This window comes from Fukomys damarensis, unplaced genomic scaffold (genome assembly GCF_012274545.1).
Source record: "Fukomys damarensis isolate Sample0158 unplaced genomic scaffold, DMR_v1.0_HiC HiC_scaffold_37, whole genome shotgun sequence".
Taxonomy (NCBI): domain Eukaryota; kingdom Metazoa; phylum Chordata; class Mammalia; order Rodentia; family Bathyergidae; genus Fukomys; species Fukomys damarensis.
In genome coordinates, this window is record NW_022900949.1 from 21,959,442 (window position 1) to 21,978,775 (window position 19,334).

The window sequence follows — 19,334 nt, forward strand, 5'->3', positions numbered from 1 at the left end:
GAAAAGAAAAGAAAAGAAAAGAAAAAGAAAGAAACCACTGTCCACATTCCACATGGTACACCCAAGGACCCTGCAGTACTATCCTTCTCTCTGGCACAATCCCTAATAATTCTCTTCCTCCTCCCATCCATCCTCTGCTCCTCGGAGCTTCTGCTCTTTCAATCCACAGAAGTGACAGCCATTCCCAAGCCCCTTTCCTTTCTCCTCAGGACCAAGGCCTTTCCCCCTCCTCAGTCCCAGCAGACTGGGCAGAACAGCACTGTAACTTTTGTTCTGCTCACAACTTCACCCAGCAGCAGCAGCAACACACGCTCTTCCTGCCCAGGCCCTCATGTCGACCAGGTGCACACACAAGGCAATGCTTACTTCTGCTGTCTAAATGGCATGACTAAGAGGCCTAAGAGTCAGAGAGCATATTTCGTCCTAAAAACATATCCTTTATGCAGACACTAAATATAATGACAAAAATTAAACAGCTATCTACCTACAACTAATGAGGGAAGCCAGGCTTGGCCATTTAAGACTGATTCCATGACATCAAAGCTTTTGGGTTTAGGGCTTGTTCCTTTGGTCTATTATCTTGACTCGAAACCCATGAATACTCTAACCTTTAGGGCCATGCAATGCAAAAGGCTGTTAGAGGACATATACATCACCTGCCTCCAGGGGATTTAGCTCAGTGATTCCACCACCTGCCTCACAAGCACAAGGTCCCAAATTCAATCCCCGATACCAAAAAAAAAAAGGAAAAAAAAAATGCTTCTCAATCACCTGCCTCCATAGGCAAACTGTAACCTCCTGAACTGGATGCTTCTCTGACTCTGAAGAGTAGGACTTTATACCACCAAAATATTCTACAAATTTCTTCACTGCCCCATGTAACTCTTCACATTTCTGAAGTTACTAAAAGGTAGGCAAAAAATTATGTTCATTAACAAAATATACATGTCAGTGAATGAGGAATTCATGCAGCAAGAGAATACATTAATATTCAAAAAGTTTAAAAGGGGAGGGGCTGGGGATTTAGTTCAATGGTTCCACCTCTTGCCTCACAAGGGCAAGGTCCCAAGTTCAGTCTCCGTAGCCCCTCCCCCAAAAAAAAGAAACCCCACGTGTGGTGGCATGCGCCTATAATCCCAGCACTCAGGAGGCTGAGGCAGGAAGAACCCAAGTTTGATGCCAACGTGGATGACACAGTGAGATCTTCTCTCAAAACTGGGGTAAGGAGGGGCTGAAAATTTAGCTCAGTGCCACCTGCCTTGCAAGCACAAGGTCCAGAGTTAGCTCCCCCGTACCAAAAACAAACAAATAAACAAAAATAAAAACTGGGGAAGGAGGTTGTTTGCTCATTTTTTTTGTTTTTTGTTTTGTTTTGTTTTGTTTTTTTGAGACAGGGTCTCACTATGTAGTTGAGACTGACCTGGAACTCACTATGTAGCCCAGGCTGGTCTCGAACTCACAGCAAACCTCCTGCCTCAGGCTCCCGAGTGCTGAGATTACAGGCGTGTGCCAGCACACCGGGCTGCTCATTTTTTTTAATGGCACAAAAACTGGTCATTATAAATTTAATGACAACATAAATTTAACATAACAAGTCCACACAGAATTCTTTGACATTCAGATATACTACATATTCTAGAAAACTTCTCTTCCTGTCATAGAATTCCCATTTTCTAAATCCCACAGTGTTCCAGCCACACAATTATTTGAACATGCCTACTCTTCCTTTTGCATTTGCTACTCCGAGTTACTGTTGCTGTCTCTAGAATTATCATTAGATCCTTTCCTAGTCAGTCAGCAGAGCCTTATCAACCCTCTGTGGGCCCTTATTCAACTTCTTAGGTAAACAATCTCTCTGTGGTCAGCATATAGTTCAATGGCAGAACACTTGCCAAAGGCCAGGGTTTAATACCCAGGAACTAATGAAAGGGAAAAAAGAAGACTTTTCATCATGTTCCCATAAAACTCCATTTAGAATTATTTTCAAGCTAAGCACAGTGGCAGACACCTGTACTCCCAGTTACTTGAGAGGCTGAGGCAGGAAAATTTCATCTCAAATCCAACCTGGATAATGAGCAAATTTCTGTCTCAAAATAAAAAGAAAGAATCAGCCATGGTGGTGCAAACCTGTAATCCCAACACTCCAGAGGCCGAGGCAGGAGGATTGCCACAAGTTCAAGGCCAGCCTGGACTACACAGTGAGTTCCAGACCATCCTGGAATATATAAAACCCTATCTCAAGAAAAAAAAAAAAAATCGCAAGGACCCGAGTTCAATTCCCGATACAAAAAAAATTTTTTTTTAAAATAAAAAAGAAAGGCTGAGGTTATATTATAGCTCAGTGGTAAAGAGCTTGCAGGAACAAGACCTAGTACTCGATCTCCAGTACCACCTGGAACTAAGTAATAAAGAGTGATTACTTTCAGACACATGTGTTGGCCCCAGAGCAGCAGTGTCCCTATGAGACAGGACCTAGTGGGAAGTGCTGAGGTGGTCCTTCATGTGAGTCTCCCATGGGAGGGATGTCCCTCCAGTTTGTGCATTCTAGAATTCCTAGCATCTAGCACAAGGTTTGATCAAAACAGATCCACAGTAAGTGCCAAATAAATCATGCTGGGCTAGGGGCATAGCCCAGCAGTTGAGTACTTATACAAGGAGCACTGGTTTCAATCCCTAGTGCTACAAAAAGTACTCTCCAAATTATATTATACTAATATAGTATAAACTGATTTCTTCCAAAACTCAAAACACCACCTTTAATAATCCATCAGAACTGCATGTCCCATATACTGAAACTATATATATATGAATGAAACAGAACATTACTGTTAACTTTTCTTTTGTACCAGGGATGGAACTTGGGTCCTTGAACTTGCGAGGCAGCTGGCCGGAACCACTGAACTAAACCCCTGGTCACTGTTAACTATTGACTTTTCAAGTTTTTCGGTTTTCCTTGAGACAGTGTCTATGTTGGGCAAACTGGCCTCAAATCCTTGAACCACCCCCCCCCAGCCTCCCAGGGGCCAGTGTTAATGTGCCCCATGAATAAGGCTCCATATTCTAACATTAATTATACTAAAATTAACAGCAACAAAATTCAACAAACATACAAAGCAATCACAAATAAGGACAACTACAAAAAAGGAAAGAAGTATCAAGAAGAAAAAATAAATCCATTTCTGGAAAGGAAGATTCAGTATTATAAAAAGAAAAAAATTCACCTCTAAAACAGTATGTCAATATAACTCCAGTATTATTAAATCTGTTATTTTCCTTATTCCTAAATATGGATACATGATAATATTTGGACACATGATAGTACATGAATAATATTTGTTCTACCATGTAGCAAAATGTATATAAAGCCAAAATTAAAATAACGTGAATTAGGGGCCGGGGATTTAGCTCAATAGTTCCCCTGCCTGCCTCGAAAGCACAAGGACCTAAGTTCTGTCCCTGGTACCAAAAATATAAAAAATTAAAAAAAAAAACATGGAACTAGGTTAAGGATAGATACGTTTCAGTAGAACAGGGGGAAAAAGTATAGAAACATACTCAAGCATACACAAGAATTTAGTAATGATTCAAAGAGTATTTCCAATTATTGTGAAAAACATAAATACTTCAGTAACAGTGTTCAAAAAATTTAAACAACCAGGTCGGAAGGACAATACCTATGCTGCCATATTCTGAGTTAGTTCTAGAGGATCAAAGATTTAACCCTATTCAAGGTTCCTTCCACTGCCTCCCATTCCCCAAGCCAAGCCATGTAAGGAAAGCTCCACAATGTGATGAGGCACTGCCCAGGAAAGACCACGGCCTGCAAGGCTATGCCCCAAGGAGGCAGGAGCAGGGAGCCAGGCAGACTGCCGCCCACTGTCTGACCCCAAGGGCAAAAAGGGCTGCCATGCGGGGAAAGGCAGCAGAGGGGTTCTGAATGAGGCTAAGGAGGCAGCAGGAGATCTGCCAACATTGGGAAAGGCCCATCAAACAAGCAACCTGCTGGGGATGCTTCTCCTGGCTGAGTCATAAATACGAAAAGAAAGAGTTAAACCCTCTACTGTGGGATTACATTTGGAGGAGTGTATGTACCTAAATATATACAGAAATACATTATTGCATCAAAGTTATAATTGTTACACCACAATTTTCAACAAACATCTGTTTGTTGAAAATTGTGAGGTCACAATAATAATGGGGAGGCACTCACCAAATGACAGAAGCATGACATAAGATGAAACAGCCAGCTTCGAAGTCCCACCAGCTGGGCCAGGTGTGGTGGTGCACGCCTGTAATCCCAGCACTGGGGAAGCTGAGGCAGGGGGATCCAGTGAGTTCAAGGTCAGCCTGAACTATACAGTGAGACCCTGTCTCAAAAAAAAAAAAAAAAAGGTCCCACCAGCCAAATCTAAGACACTAGGAACATTAAATAAATGGCAGTAATGGGAGTATAAGCCACTTTAATAAAACATTCACATATATAAAACAGTCACAAAGCTTTTCCTAATGGAATATTAATCAATGAATGTATAAGAAACTACAGAATTATTCACTTCTCATCAATCATAGTAATAAATTAAGTCAACAAATATCAGTGGTGCTACAATTAGGAAGCAAATGGCAGAAAGCGCAGGAACAATGTGTACATACAAATTACTCTCCCATAAAATGCTTACTAATTACAAAGGGGAATAAAGATGAACCTGATAACAGAGAAACTTGACAGATACCTCATTAACCGGGTGACAAAGTAACTTCAGAAGTAAAGGGGAAAACTGAAATCAGGCACCCCTGACAGGATACAAAGAGAACACATAATCATCTTTGTGATATTCCAGGAAAAGTATAAAATCTTAAGGAAACATCAGACAAATTCATACTGGAGACAATCTGCAAAACAGACTGTAACATGCAAAACTACGAGAGTCAAGGACAAGTGAGTTACTATTTCAGAATAAAAAGTACTACATTTCATGAACTCTGTATTGCATGTAACATTTTCACTCCAAATAAAATTTTTATTTTCATTTTTAAAAGGAGGGGGTCAAACTGCAGGGGTCAGGGATTTAGTTCAGTGGTGCCACCGCCTGCCTCACAAGCATAAGGTCCTGAGTTCGGTCCCCACCAAAAAAAAAAAAAAAAAAAAAAAGGTAGAACAGTAATTTTGAATCTCTTTGCTATGAAGGACATTTCTCAGAAAACTGGGACAGTAGACATAGTAATAATGTATCACTGTTAATTTTCTGATTCTGATGGTTGTCTTGGAATTGCATAGGGGAATGATTGCCCTTTCTTTGTAGTGCTGGGGACATTATCAGCACTCAACACCCACTACGCACACTCTGACACTGAGATACATCACCACTTCAAGAGTGCCTTTCCTCATAGGAAATACTTAACAGACTAGGGCAACAGTGTTATCTTCATAAATTACTCTCAAGTGGCTTAAAGGAGGAAGATCTCTTTGTAAAATTCATGCAACCAGTAAATGAAATTAAAAAAGATTAAAAGGAAAAACAAGGGCCAGGGATTTAACTCAGTGGCACCTCGCCTGTCTCACAAGTGCAAGATCCTGAATTCAATCCCCAGTACCAAAAAAAAGAAAGAAAAAATAAGCACTTTTTTAATAAAAGGCACTAAAATATATAGACACACACACACACACACACACACACACACACACACACACACACACACTAGTATGGAGACCTTCCATGGTATCAGGGGCAGAAACAATAAAAATAAGTTACATAACTTACATAAAATTTTTAAACTTCCATAATAGAAAAAAATAACCTGCTAGAATACCAAAAACAAAGGTCATAAGTACAAGAAGTTAAAAGACAAATGTTAGGGGCTGAGGCTTCAGTTCAGTGGCAGAGTGCTCGCCCAGCGAGCTGAAGGCCTTGGGTTCAATCTCCAACACTACAAGGGGGCGGGGTTAAACTTTGGACAAAAACATATACACCAAATATGTCATCAGAAAAAATAACATTATTGCTAATATAAAAAAAGTTGAAGGGAATAAAGTTACAATATTAAAATGAAGAAACAAATACATGAGCTCAACCTTTTGAAAATTCTTTTTTACTCAAAGAATAGCTTTTGCTTTGGAGACAGGGTCTGGCTATACAGGCTGTCACTGAATTCACTATGTAGTCCAGGATGGCCTCAAACTCCCAGCAATCCTCCTGCCTCAACCTCCCAGGTGCTGGGATTATAGGCCTGCAACCACCACACCTGGCTAATATGAGGTTGTGAGCAATTTTATATATTGCTAATCTGGTGTAATTTGGCAAGTGCATTCCAGAAGACAATTTCACACAATGCAGTGAAGTTTCTAAAATGTTCACACCTTTTACAAAGTCTCAAATAGTGTCACCTATATGCTAGACACCAAACAAGACCCTTCAATAAGACAGGGATACTTATTAATTTCAGCTTTATAGATTTAGTAATACTCTATTACAGACTAAGTATGTAATTAAAATATGACAAAAATATTTTTACTGACCAAAATCATGTTCAGGACTCATAAATTTCAAAAGCAGACAAAACAACGTAAGTATTATGATTCAAATGTTTAACAAGTTTATTTATTATACATAAAAACACAGAAAAATCTAAAAGGATCTAGTTAAGAAGATTCCTTTCGGGCAGGGGATATAGCTCAGTGGTGCTACCGCCTACCTTGCAAGCGCAAGACCCCAAGACCAAAAAAAAAAAAGTTTTCTTTCTTCCTTCCCTCCCATTTCACTCTTTCCTTCCTTTCTGTGATACTGGGGATTGAACCCAGGGCCTTGCACATACTGGTAAACACTCACCATTGAGCTACACCCTACTCCTTTTTATTTTGAGATGGGGTATCACTAAGTTGCCCAGACTTTCCTCAAACTTGGGGTCCAAATGCATCAGCCTCTCCTGTGATGGGATTACAGACAAAGGCCACCATGCCCACCTTCTTTTGTTTGTAATTTAAGAGAGGGATAGGGCTGGGGATTTAGCTCAGCGGTTCGGTGGCCTGCCTTGCAAACAAGGACCCGAGTTCAATGCCCGGTACCAAAAAAAAAAAAAAAGAGAGGGGGACCTGGGCCGGGGGTTTAGCTCAATGGTGCCACTGCCTGCCTCGCAAGCACAAGGTCCTGAGTTCAATCCCTGGTACCAAAAAAGCGGGAGGTGCCTAACTGGCCTTGAACTACTGCGCAATTGTCCAGCTTCTGTCTCAAGAGTGGGTGGGACTATCTATGAGTGCAGGCCACCAAGCCCCATTAAGGTTTGTTCTCTATTTTTTAAGCCAAAAATAAAAATAAAATCTTAAGGTATAAATAATTTTGTGATATGTAACTTTCTGATACAGAATTTTTTTAAGAAAGTATATAATGAATATCAGAATAAAACAAAAATTAATGTGAATCTAATAAAACCTCGATACTTAAGAATGGTCTGCCTACCTCGCAAGCATAAGTTAGATCCCCGGTACGCCCCCCACCGCAAAAAAAAAAGTAAGAATGGTCAACAATAAATTCTAAGAGGACAAATTTATGAAGATGATATGTCATGTAAATGTTAAAAGCAGTAATATCTTATTGCCTACATTAGAAGCAAAGGTAACAGTTTCCTTTGTTTTATACTCTTGTGACCTTAGTAAAATTTGAATATTGTAGCTTAGGATAATACTTCTATTTTTCTTTAAATCTCTCCAGCTGAAAAAAGCCTTTAAGTTTAAAAATACAATAATGTTCTTCTAGCTCCTACTTTCAAAATAACTACATTCACATAGTAATAAAAATAATGTTCACTATACCTTATTATAACGATCATGTGGGACAGACTGTAAGACGATAGGTTCCATTGTAGACACATTGGCAAACTGTACCTCTGGAATATAGAGGGCGCAAACCACATGAGCCCAACCTAAAAATACACAAATCAAAGTCATTCTTTAAGTTTTATTGAAATAAAATCACCCACTGGAGGAAAGATAGCCTCTTTAATAAATGGTGTTGGAAAAACTGGATTTCAACCTGCCCAAGATTAAAACTAGACCCTTATCTCTCACCATGCACTAAAGTAAAATCCAAGTGGATTAAAGATCTAAATATTAAAACAGAAACACTAAACTTGCTGGAAGATAAGTTAGGCAGAACTCTGGAAGACATTGGCATAGGAAAAGACTTTATGAACAAATCCTCAGTAGCATGGGAACTAGCAGAAAGAATCAACAACTGGGATCTCACCTTATTAAAAAGTTTCTGCACTGCAAAAGAAACCAACAGAACTAAGAGACAACCTACAATGTGGGAAAAAATTTTTACCAGCTGCTCCTCAGACAAAGGACTATTATCTAGAATATATAAAGAACTCAAAACAATCAGCCCCCCCCAATATAAAGACCCAATTCAAAAATGGGCATCTGAAATGAACGGACATTTCTCAGACAAAGAAGTAAAGCAGCAAGTAAATATATGAAAAAATGTTCCACATCACTGGTCATTCGAGAGATGCAGATGAAAACACCACTGAGATTCCACCTCACCCCACAAAGAATGGCTGCTATCAAGAAATCAATCAATAACAAATGTTGGCGGGGTTGTGGGGAAAAAGGAACCCTTCTCCATTATTGGTGAGAGTGTAGACAGGTGCAACCACTATGGAAATCAATATGGAGATACCTCAAAGAGCTGGGACTAGAGGTTCCATTTGACCCAGCCATCCCTCTGCTGGGTATCTTTCCAAAAGAATTAAAGGAATCATACCACACAGTGATATATGCACACCCATGTTTATAGCGGCACAGTTTGTAATAGCTAAAACTTGGAAACAGCCCATTTGCCCATCAGTTGGAAATTGGATAAAGAAGATGTGGTTTTTCTATGAAATGGAATACTACTCAGCCATAAAGAATGAGAAATTAGAGTCATTCATAGGAAAATGGATACATATTAAGGATATATGCCTAAGTGACATAAATAAGTCACACATGTAAATACTGAATAGTTTCTCTGGTGTGAAAAGTTGTAATAGTACATAAGATCCTAATGAGATAATTGACCATGAGAAATAGGAAGAAAAGGGCTAAAGGTGTAGGGAAAATGAGAAGGGTAGGGGAAAGGTAATAAGGGAAAAGAAAAAAATGTGAGAAAAATGAAAGAAATGGAAATAAAGTGTTTGTAAATGGGGAGGGGAGGAGGAGGTGAAGGGAGGACAGGGACAAGGGGAAAAAAAAAGAGAACCAATACCTGTCATGTAAAGGTACAAGATCCCAATAATGAATATAACTGTACTGTATACCTAAAATGTACCAATAAACTCAATAAAAGAAAAAAAATGAATAAATAAAATAAAATCACCACCTTTCTAAAAAGATGCCTTAGAAATGAGTACATAAGCAAATGCCCAGCAGAAGACAGGAGGTCCTCAACACTGGCCTCCTTCACATGGGAAGAGCCAAACCCCTTCCTGACACAGCTTCCACCTCACCTCTCCAGGCCTGACCGCCCTGACGGGAGGGAGCATTTATGCATTCCAATGCCAGCACTAACACTTCTTACATGACAAAGTAATTTTATTCACAGCAAACTTTTTCTGAAAATCACTTCAAAGCTAATTTTCAATAGTTTAAATAATTTGGTAAGCTAGGAGTGTGGCTCAGTGGTAGAACACACTTGCTTATTAGCACACATTAAGGCCAGGGTTTGCTCTTCTGCACCACCAACCCTACACACACAGACACACAGTTTCAACACTTTAATCTTAAATGTTGATATTAAATTTTTAATTTTTATCATGTCAGTGCTTTCCAATATTAACATTATTTTAAATTTTTGTTTGAAATATTTTAATAAAACCATCAAGTATCAATGTCCCTTTTTTTTAAAATGAGGAAGGTACTGAGGGTTCACATGACAGTGAAGAATACTGTAATACTGAGAACAGAAGAAAGGCCAAGGATGTGGGCACAGAAAGCCAAGGGAGAGTGGGAAATAGTAACCCTAACCCACTACCTGCCAAAATGTGAGCAAGGGTGCACTGCAAGTACACAGGTCCACAGAGACTGCACCTCAGCGCTTTGTCTCCAAGTCCAACACTTAATGAAGTTAATCCCAAATAACAAATACACGGCATCAAACAAACACTCTCTCTCTCTGAAGGAAAATAATACCTACTTGGCTACAAGTAATTTCTATAATTTAATTAGAATTTCTAGAAAAACAAAAAGTACCAAGTATATGAGAGATAAGACACCATGAATGAAAACCAGAAAAAGAAAATCAAGACATCTGCATTTTGGAGTTACAAAATATATATTTTAAAACAAGTATGCACCAGGTGTGGTGATGCACACCTGTAATCCCAGCACTTGGGAGGCTGAGGCAGGAGAATCACCATGAGGCCAGCCTCAACTACATAGTGAATTCAAGGCCAGTCTGAACTACTTAGCAAGACCTTACTTCAAAATAAAAAAGTATGCTTACTATGATCAAAAACACAAGAAAAAATTAAAAATTGCTGTAGTAAATTAAAAACTATAAATAATAAATAAAAATTACACAAGTAAAAATACAAAGCCAGGGATGGTGTTGCGTGTTTACAATCCCAGTCCTCGTGAAGTCAAGGCAGGAAGATCACCAAAAACAGAAGGTCAGCTTGGAGACCTTGTCTTAAACAAACAAAACCAGCCAGGTGCATTGGGAGTAATCCCAATATATGAGAGGCTGAGGCAGAAGTATCACCATGAGTTCAAGACAAGCCTGGGATACACAGTGAATTCAAGGCTAGCCTGAAATACATAGTGAGACCTTGTCTCAACAAAAGGGGGCTGGGCCGGGGATTTAGCTCAGCGGTTAGGTGGCCTGCCTTGCAAGCGCAAGGATCTGAGTTCAATCCCCAGTACCAAAAAAAAACAAAAAACAAAAAAAAAGGGGGGGGTGCTGAGGATTTAGCTCAATAGTACCACCACCTAACTCACAAGTGCAAGGTCCTGAGTTCCATCCCCAATACCAAAAAAAAAAAAATCAGAAAACAAAACTAAACAATCAAGAAATCAATAAGTGGGGGATTAACAATGGTTTGAATGTGGATAAAAAGATTCAGTGAACAAACTAGGTCAGAAGAACATCTACAATGTTAGAACAAAAGCACAAAAAAAAAAAAAAGGGAACAGGAGACATGAAAACTACACTATGCAAGCAAGCCTATTATACACGTAATTGGTGTCAGAGAAATACAAGAGAAAATGGCGTAAATGAAAACACCCAAAACAATTCACTGAATGTAGAACCACTATAATTCACATGGTAAATAAAAGTAAGTCCTGCCCTAACTACACTGAACAAACTACAGAACAGACTAAGTGTCCAGTCACACACACAGTTGTGCCCCGGGCCCTCACACTGACTTACCCAGAACAACGCGCAGCCCTTCAGCACCACTCACGAGGCATCTACCCAGGGTACTCCTCTGGCTCTTACAGCCTGTTTCTCTTACAGCCACCCTTTCCAACCCTAAGACCTGCTACAACTGAATGGAACCCTCAGCACAATAGTAGGTTCAGGATTTCAGCCTGGGATCAATAGGTTATACCATAAACCTCAAGCATTAGGCGGTATCACTGAGGTGTATGTTCCAGACCTAATCAAATTATAAGTAAATGTTTAAGTTTTTAAAAATGTATTACAGTAAAAGACACATTGCCAGTAACTGCCCTTAAAATACACCCCCTCATTTTACATTTCCTGAAGTTGTTTGGGAAGTCCTTCCATGTGTTTAGTTGTACTGTCACGGATACCTCAATGCCCTGAATCAATTCAAAACATTTTCCTTTCTCTCTCTTTTTTTTTTTTGGTACCAGGGATTGAATTCAGCACTTCCAAGGCCTGTGGCAGAATCACTAAGCCAAATCCCCAGCCTCTTTCTCAACTGTTTTGAGAAATGAGAAAGAGCGAGATGTTGCATATTGCCAAATCCAGTAACTAAAAGACACATGGTAATGTTTTCATGAACTTTTCTGTTGGATGGCACGTGGATGTGATCTTTTTTTGGGGGGAGTACCAGGGATCAAACTGCTTGTGAGTCAGGCGGCAGAACCAATGAGCTAAACCCCAGGCCCTCATCATTTTATTTTTGATCACATCTCATAAAGACACGAAAAGAGGACTTCCAAGGAACATGGCAGAGTGAACAGCCGACAAAGAGCCTGAGATCTGGTGTTCTGACAGTGGAATATAACAGTGTGAGGGGAAGAAGGAGAGAAGTGGGTCCCCAGGACCCAGAAGGATCTGAAATGAGAACTGAAGTCCACAAGGAAAGCAAAGAGAGACACTTCAATGAAGTGGAGGGAGATAGCAAGCCACACTTTCTTCCAGAACCCAGACCCCTGGGGCAAGGGAACGGCAGGTCATCCTGCAGATCCACAGGGACAATGGCAACCCCAAAGGCCGCCATGGAGAAATACACCAGTGGAATAGAGCAGTGGACACAGCAAACTTCAGTGGCTGATGAGTTACCTGGGTTCAGATATCACCCAGAAGAGGGCAACTGGCCAGTAGCCATCTTACAAAGGGGACAACTGAGCTAAGAACTCAGAAGAGCTATGGGCTGACTCCATGTAGTGGTTCCCAGTATCTGGGAACAAGTGCTGAATTAAAGTCAGCAAGAGGCCAGGGAATGGAGTTCAAGCCAGCTGGCAGGAGGCACATGGACTGTTGCAGGGTCAAGGAATCCAGTTCCAGGCTCACAGCCAAAAACCAGCCTGAACTTCAGTGGATCTAAAGGTGCAGGCTTGCTGAGATTATCCACTAGCCCACCATAAAGCTTTCTGGGATTAATCAATTCAGCTCTGGACTCTGTCTGCCCATGCAGTCTACCAGTGACAGCAGAGACACACCTTGAATTGGACTTTTTTTCTTATTCCTGTACTTCTTTCTTCCTTATTTCCTCTTTTCTGGATTGTTCTTGTTTTGCTTATTCTTGATTGTTTGAACACCGTTCCTGCTTTTTGTTTTGTTGTTGTTGTTCTGTTCTTATTTCCTCCTTTCTCTTTCCCTCTTGTCTTTATCAGCTTCCCAAAACTTGTACGATCTTTCTTTGTACTCTCAATTTGCTTCTAATCTATTCCTCTTCTTCTGTTTCTCTATTTTCCCCTCTAATCCCTTTTAAATCATCTTCCCTATGGGTAAAATCACCATACTGAGGGCATATTTACTATACACAATCTCTGGTTCATTTTACATTTTATTATGTAACCAGAAATCTGCTTTATACAGTAAGGGTGGCAAATTAGTACTTATCATAGTTTGTCATTTTTCTAGGTGGTGTCTGATGCTACTGTTAATTGCTGACTGTACTTTAGCCAAGATGACATGACTGTTTTAATCAGTTGTTCTTTCTGGTACACTAACACAATGAGATTGTCTATGGGTCATATACAATACTATAGGCCAATGCCATCGAGCCAGGAGCTAGGCCAAATACGCAGCAACTTCTCATCCCTACTTGAAGAGGCAGGATCTTGCAACAGACTTAAAACCCAAAAGCCAGCTATAACTAGAAGACATCTCTTGAGAAGTAGTCATTTCCTAAGGGTTTAAATACTAGCAATAAAGCTACGTGCCATACAAAATTTATAACCATCAACCCAGAAATTAATTTTTTAAAAAAACAGAAAATGACACCCAGGATTTAGCTCAGTGGTTCCGTCACTTGCCTCACAAGTGCAAGGTCCTGAGTATAATCCCCAGTAACAACAACAAAAAAAAAACAATGAAAAAAAAAAAAATGAAAAGACACTTAAGCAAAATGCAACCTCATACTTCCAGCTCCCCAAAAGCAAACCCAGGGGGCAATGAGGTGGACCAATTCAAAATCCACCCACCTAGACTCTCTGAAGTGGTAACAGCAGAAAGCATAAAGCACATGAATGAGGCTCTAGAAACAATCAAATCAGAAAGTTTCTGAGATAACCACAGAGATGGTGAAGATAATGAAAGACATGATTAGTGACTCTAGAGTAGATACAGATTTAAAAAAAAAATAGAGGCGCTTAGGGAAATGATGGAAACCATCAACAACCAACATAGGAAAGAAATGGAATCCATGAAACAGATTCAAACAGATTACCTAAGAGATTAAAACTTCCACTGAAAATACTCACAGCAGCATGAACCAATGTGAGGAAAGAACATCAGATACAGAAGATAGCACTGTGATTACCAATTATGAAAAGAGAGATTTCTTAGAAATAGCAACAGACAATGAGAAATCAATCCAACAGCTGCTAAATGACAGAAAGAGTAACATAAGATTGATCAATGAAAAAACAGGAGACAATGCAAATGACATTAAAAAAAAAGAAAATTTCCCAAGTAGGGAAAAAGAATTTGACAAACACGTAAGTGAGACATAAAGAACTTCAATTAGCCATGATCAAAAAAATCTTCCCCAAATCATATAATAGTCAAGATTCCAGAGTTCAACACAAGGACAGAGTATTAAAAGCTGTTAAAAAAAAAAAAAAAGAAACAAATCACCTATAAAGGAAAGGCCATGAGAATCACAGACTTCTCAACACACACTCTGAGGTCAAGGAGAGTTTGGAATGAAGTATTTCAAGCCCTAATGGGAAACAAACCTTCAGCCCAGACTGATGTACCCCACAAAACTACCTTTCAAAATTGGAGAAAAAACATATTTCTATGACAAGGAACACCTAAGGCAATACATGACCACCAAACCAGCATTCCAAAGTGTTCTAAAGGATATTCTAGAAAACAGGCAATAAGGATTACAATTCCATGAACCCCACAGAAAGAATCCACCAGGCAAGGCTAGAAATTAAACAGATGAGGAAAGACAAGAACCAATAACAGGAAAATAACATGACAGGGATAACTCAATACATATTAGTTATAACCATCAATGTTAATGGTCTCAATTCACAAACCAAAAGAAGCAGATTAGCAGAGTGGACTGAAAAGCAAGATGCAACAGGTGCACAACTGTAATCCCAGCACTTGGAAGGCTAAGCCAGGAGAACTGCTGCAAGTTCAAGGCCAGCCTGGGCTATATAGTATGTACAAATCCAGTCTGAACTACATAGTAAAAGCCTGTCTCAAATCAATCCAATCAGTCTGAACACAGAAGCTATGTAATTTGGTGCATACCCATAACCCCAGCAGTCTGAGAGGCTGAGACAGGAAGCCTGCAAATTCAAACCAGCCAGGAAGATTTAGTGATTTAGTGAGAACCTATCTCAAAATAGATATAATTTTTTTTAAAAAAAAGCAAGATGCAACGATATGCATTTCAAAAAGAAATTCATAAACTCAAAGGATAGAAAACAATACTTCATGTGACAGGAACCCTGAAAAAAAAGTAAGAGGTAGCTATTGTATTTGCAGATGAAGTGGATTTCAAGCCAAGACTGATTAAGAGAGACAAAGAAGGTCACTACATCCTTGTTAAGGAAAAAGTGCAAGAGGAAGAGACAACAATTGTAAATATGTATGCACCAAACAGCACACCCAACTATATAAAGCAAATATTGACTGGGTTCCACCACCTGCGCCACCTGCCTCGCAAGCACAAGGTCCTCAGTTCAATACCAGGGACCCCCCCCAAAAAAAAATGGACATGAAAAATCAAATTAAGTACTAATATAGTTTTAATGGGGGTCCTCAATACCCCACTGTCACAAATACACAGATCAACGAGGCAAAAAAATCAACGAGGGCCAGGAATTTAGCTCAGTGGCACCACACCTGCCTCGTATGTGCAAGGTCCTGAGTTCAATCCCCAGCTCTGGGGGAAAAAAATCAACAATGAAATATTAGAACTAAACCAAAGTTATAAACAATGGATTTAATGCATGTCTTCAGAGTGTTCCACCCCGTACCACAATACACATGGGAGTCTCCAAAACAGACCACACACTAGCTCACAGAACATGCTTAAGTAAATGCAACGTAAAAGACCTCTACTTTGAAAACCACAGTTCTCTGAAAAAGGAGATCAAAGAGGATATCAGGAATAGGGATTTAGCTCAGGGGTGCTGGGGTTGCCTCGCAAGCGCAAGGTCCTGAGTTTGATCCTAGTACCCGCCCAAAAATAACAAAGATAATATCAGAAAAGGAAAGATATCCATTGTTCTTGGGCAGACAATCCAATACAGTGAAATCAGCCATACTGCCAACAATGTTATACAGATTTAATACAAATTCAATCAAAATTCAATACCATATCTCACAGAATTAGAGAAAACAATCCTAAAATTTACTTGGAACCAGAAGAGACCTAGAATAGCAAAGGCAATTCTGGACAACAAAGGCAAGGCAGGGGACACCACAATTCCTGACTTGAAATCATACTACGAAGCCCCTGTGATTTAAAAAACAAAACAAAACAAAACAAAACAGCATGCTACTGGCAAAAGAACAAACCTGAGAATCAATGAAACAGATTAGAAGAAACAACTCCAGACATACCCAGCCACCTTATCGTTGACAAATGGACCAAACACCTTCACTGTAAGAGAGACAGCCTCTTTAATAAATAGTGCTGGAAAAACTGGCTTTCCAGGGCCGGGGATTTATTAGGTCAGTGGTTCTGCCACCTGCCTCATATGCACAAGGTTCAAAGTTCAATCCTGGGTACGAAAAACAAAAACTGGCTTTAAAACTAAACCCATATCTTCAACTATGTACTCAACTGAAATCAAAATGGATCAAAGATCTAAATATTTCAACAGAAACAATCTACTGTAAGACAGAACAGGTAGAACTCTTGAAGACAATGGTATTAAGTGAAGACTTCACAAAAAAAAAACCCTGATCACACAGGAACTATCACAAAGAATCAACAACTGGTATCTCCATCTAAGAAGCTTTTGCACAGCAAAAGAAACCACCAACAAAGTAAAGAGAGAACCACTGTGTAGGAAAAAATATTTGCCAGCTGTTCCTCAGACAAAGATTTAGTATCTAGAATAGATAAAGAAAAAAATCAGGAACCCCCCCCCAACAAATTTAAAGACCCAATCCAAAAATGGGCATCTGAAATGAATAGACATTTCTCAGATTGAGGTAGAAACAGCAAATAAATATATGAAAAAAGTGTTCAACATCACTGGTCATTCAAGAGATGCAAATTTAAACAACACTGAGATTCCAATGCACTTCAGAAAGAATGGCAGTTATCAAGAAATCAACCAATAACATGCTGGTGGGGCTACAGGAAAAAAAGGAACCTTGCTACATTGTTGGTGAGAGTGTAGATTGGCACAACCACTGTGGAAATCAATGTGTAGATTCCTCAAAACACTAAAACTAGGGGCCAGGGATTTAGCTCAGTGGTTCTGCTGCCTGCCTCGAAAGCACAAGGTCCCAAGTTGGGTCCCTGGTACAAAAAAAAAAAAAACCCTAAAACTAAAACTAGAGGTTCCATTCAAACTAGCTCTTCTTCTTCTTGGTGTCTTCCTGAAAGAATTAAAAGCATCATACCAGGGGCCAGAGATTTAGCTCAGTGGTTCCGCCACCTGCTTTGCAAGCGTAAGGACCAGAGTTCGCTGCTTGGTACCAAAGAAACAACCAAAAAACCATCCTACAGGGCTGGGGATTTAGCTCAGTGGTTCCACCACCTGCCTCGGAAGCACAAGGACCTGAGTTCGATCCCCAGTGCAAAAAAAAAAGCATCATACCACAGTAATACATGCACACACATCTACAGTGGCACAATTTGTAATAGCTACATCTTAGAAACAGCCCAAATGCCCAGCAAGTGACAAATGGATAATGAAGATGTGGGTTCTGTTTAATACAATGATACTCTGCCATAAAGGAGGAAGAGCTTGAGACATTTTACAGCTAAATGAGTGCACCGTAAGACCATACTCAAGTGAAATAAATCAGACACACATTTAAATACTTCATTGTTGGGCCAGGGATTTAGAACAGTGGTTCAACCACCTGCCTTGCAAGTGCCAAAGACCCAAGTTTGATCCCCAGTACCAAAAAATAATACATACCTCACTGTTTCTCTGGTGTGAGAAACCAAAAGTGGCCAGGCATGGTGGCGCACGTCTGTAATCCCAGCACTCGGGAGGCTGAGACAGGAGGATCACTGTGAGTTCGAGACCAGCCTGGGCTACATAGTGAGTTCCAGGTCAGTCTCAACTACATAATGACTCCCTATCTCAAGAAACCAAAAAGAAACCAAAAATGGAAATAAGGTCTAAAATGTGTAACAGGGCTGGGGATTTAGCTCAGTAGTTCTGCCACCTGCCCTGCAAACACAAGGTCCCAAGTTTGATCCCCGGTACCAGAAGGAAAAAAAATTTAAAATGTATAAGACATATTGATTGGGAAATGGAAAATGTTCAAGTGGGAGGGGGAACAAGGAAGAGACAAGAAAAAAAGTGAAAATAGAAGAAAAATGGAAACACGGCTTTTGTATATAGGATATGAAGAGGGTCGAGGGGGGAATTCAGGAAAAAAAAGGGGGGACTGTATCGTGTACAGGTTCAAAGTCCCTATGAGTATTAATTACTATTATGTGTATCTAAGTACCAATAAATGTTTTGCTTTAAAAAAAAAAAACAAAAAACAAAATAACCAGTTAGTTTGTGAAATGCTGCAAAGACCTAAAGCCAAAAAAGCAAAATTAAAAAAAAAAAAAAGAAAAAGAAAGAGGACTTCCCAACTGCTCTACAATGTAATCAGAACAATGGCTAAGTGCTCAAAATAAGGGGGAGTGTTCTGGGGATTACTGGCAGTGTGTGTTTTACCGTAACAAAATTTTTTAGTTTAAATATTCACCATATATCTTGTTCGCCCCTTTTAAGGACATCTTATCTTCACTCAATGACAAATCATCTAGTGACAATTTCTCAGAGCTTATACTCATCATTAACCACCACATGGCTTATTAAAAAACTAAAATAATGAAAATCTTTTAGCCAATATACTTTAAAATTTAGACAAAATGGATAAACTGCCAAAACCTATAACTTACCAAAACTAATCGTAATAAAAAATACAAATTTTTAAATTTTAAATTTCAAGCATATGGTCCCCACACCTACAATCCCAGCTACTCGGGAGGCTGAGGGTAGAAGATTACAACTTCGAGGCCAGCATGGGCAATGGGCAACTCAGCTTAGAGACCCCATCTCCCTGTCTCAAAATTTAAAAGGGGCAAGAGATGCAGCGCTGGAGCATCTGCCCAGGAATCAAGAGGCTGGGGTGGTGGGGTGTTGAGAAAGAAAAAGAGAAAGGGAGAAAGGGAGGGAGAGGGTAAAGAGGGGAAGGGGGAGAAGGAAGAAGGGGGAGGAGGAGAGAGGG

General features: G+C 39.7%; 1 protein-coding gene across 9 annotated transcripts in view; it reads right to left on the minus strand.

The window, feature by feature from the left end:
* The window catches only part of Mllt10 (MLLT10 histone lysine methyltransferase DOT1L cofactor), a 177,508-nt gene that overhangs the window by 121,540 nt on the left and 36,634 nt on the right, over nt 1–19,334 (minus strand). For 8 of the 9 annotated variants that reach the window (XM_010619837.3, XM_019206869.2, XM_019206868.2 and 5 more), the window contains one exon: nt 7,805–7,914. In XM_010619837.3, the coding sequence (XP_010618139.1) occupies nt 7,805–7,914 (110 nt within the window). Of the gene's footprint in view, nt 1–4,210; nt 4,280–7,804; nt 7,915–19,334 lie in introns of those variants that run through there. The other variant, XM_033759307.1, reaches the window with a different exon arrangement.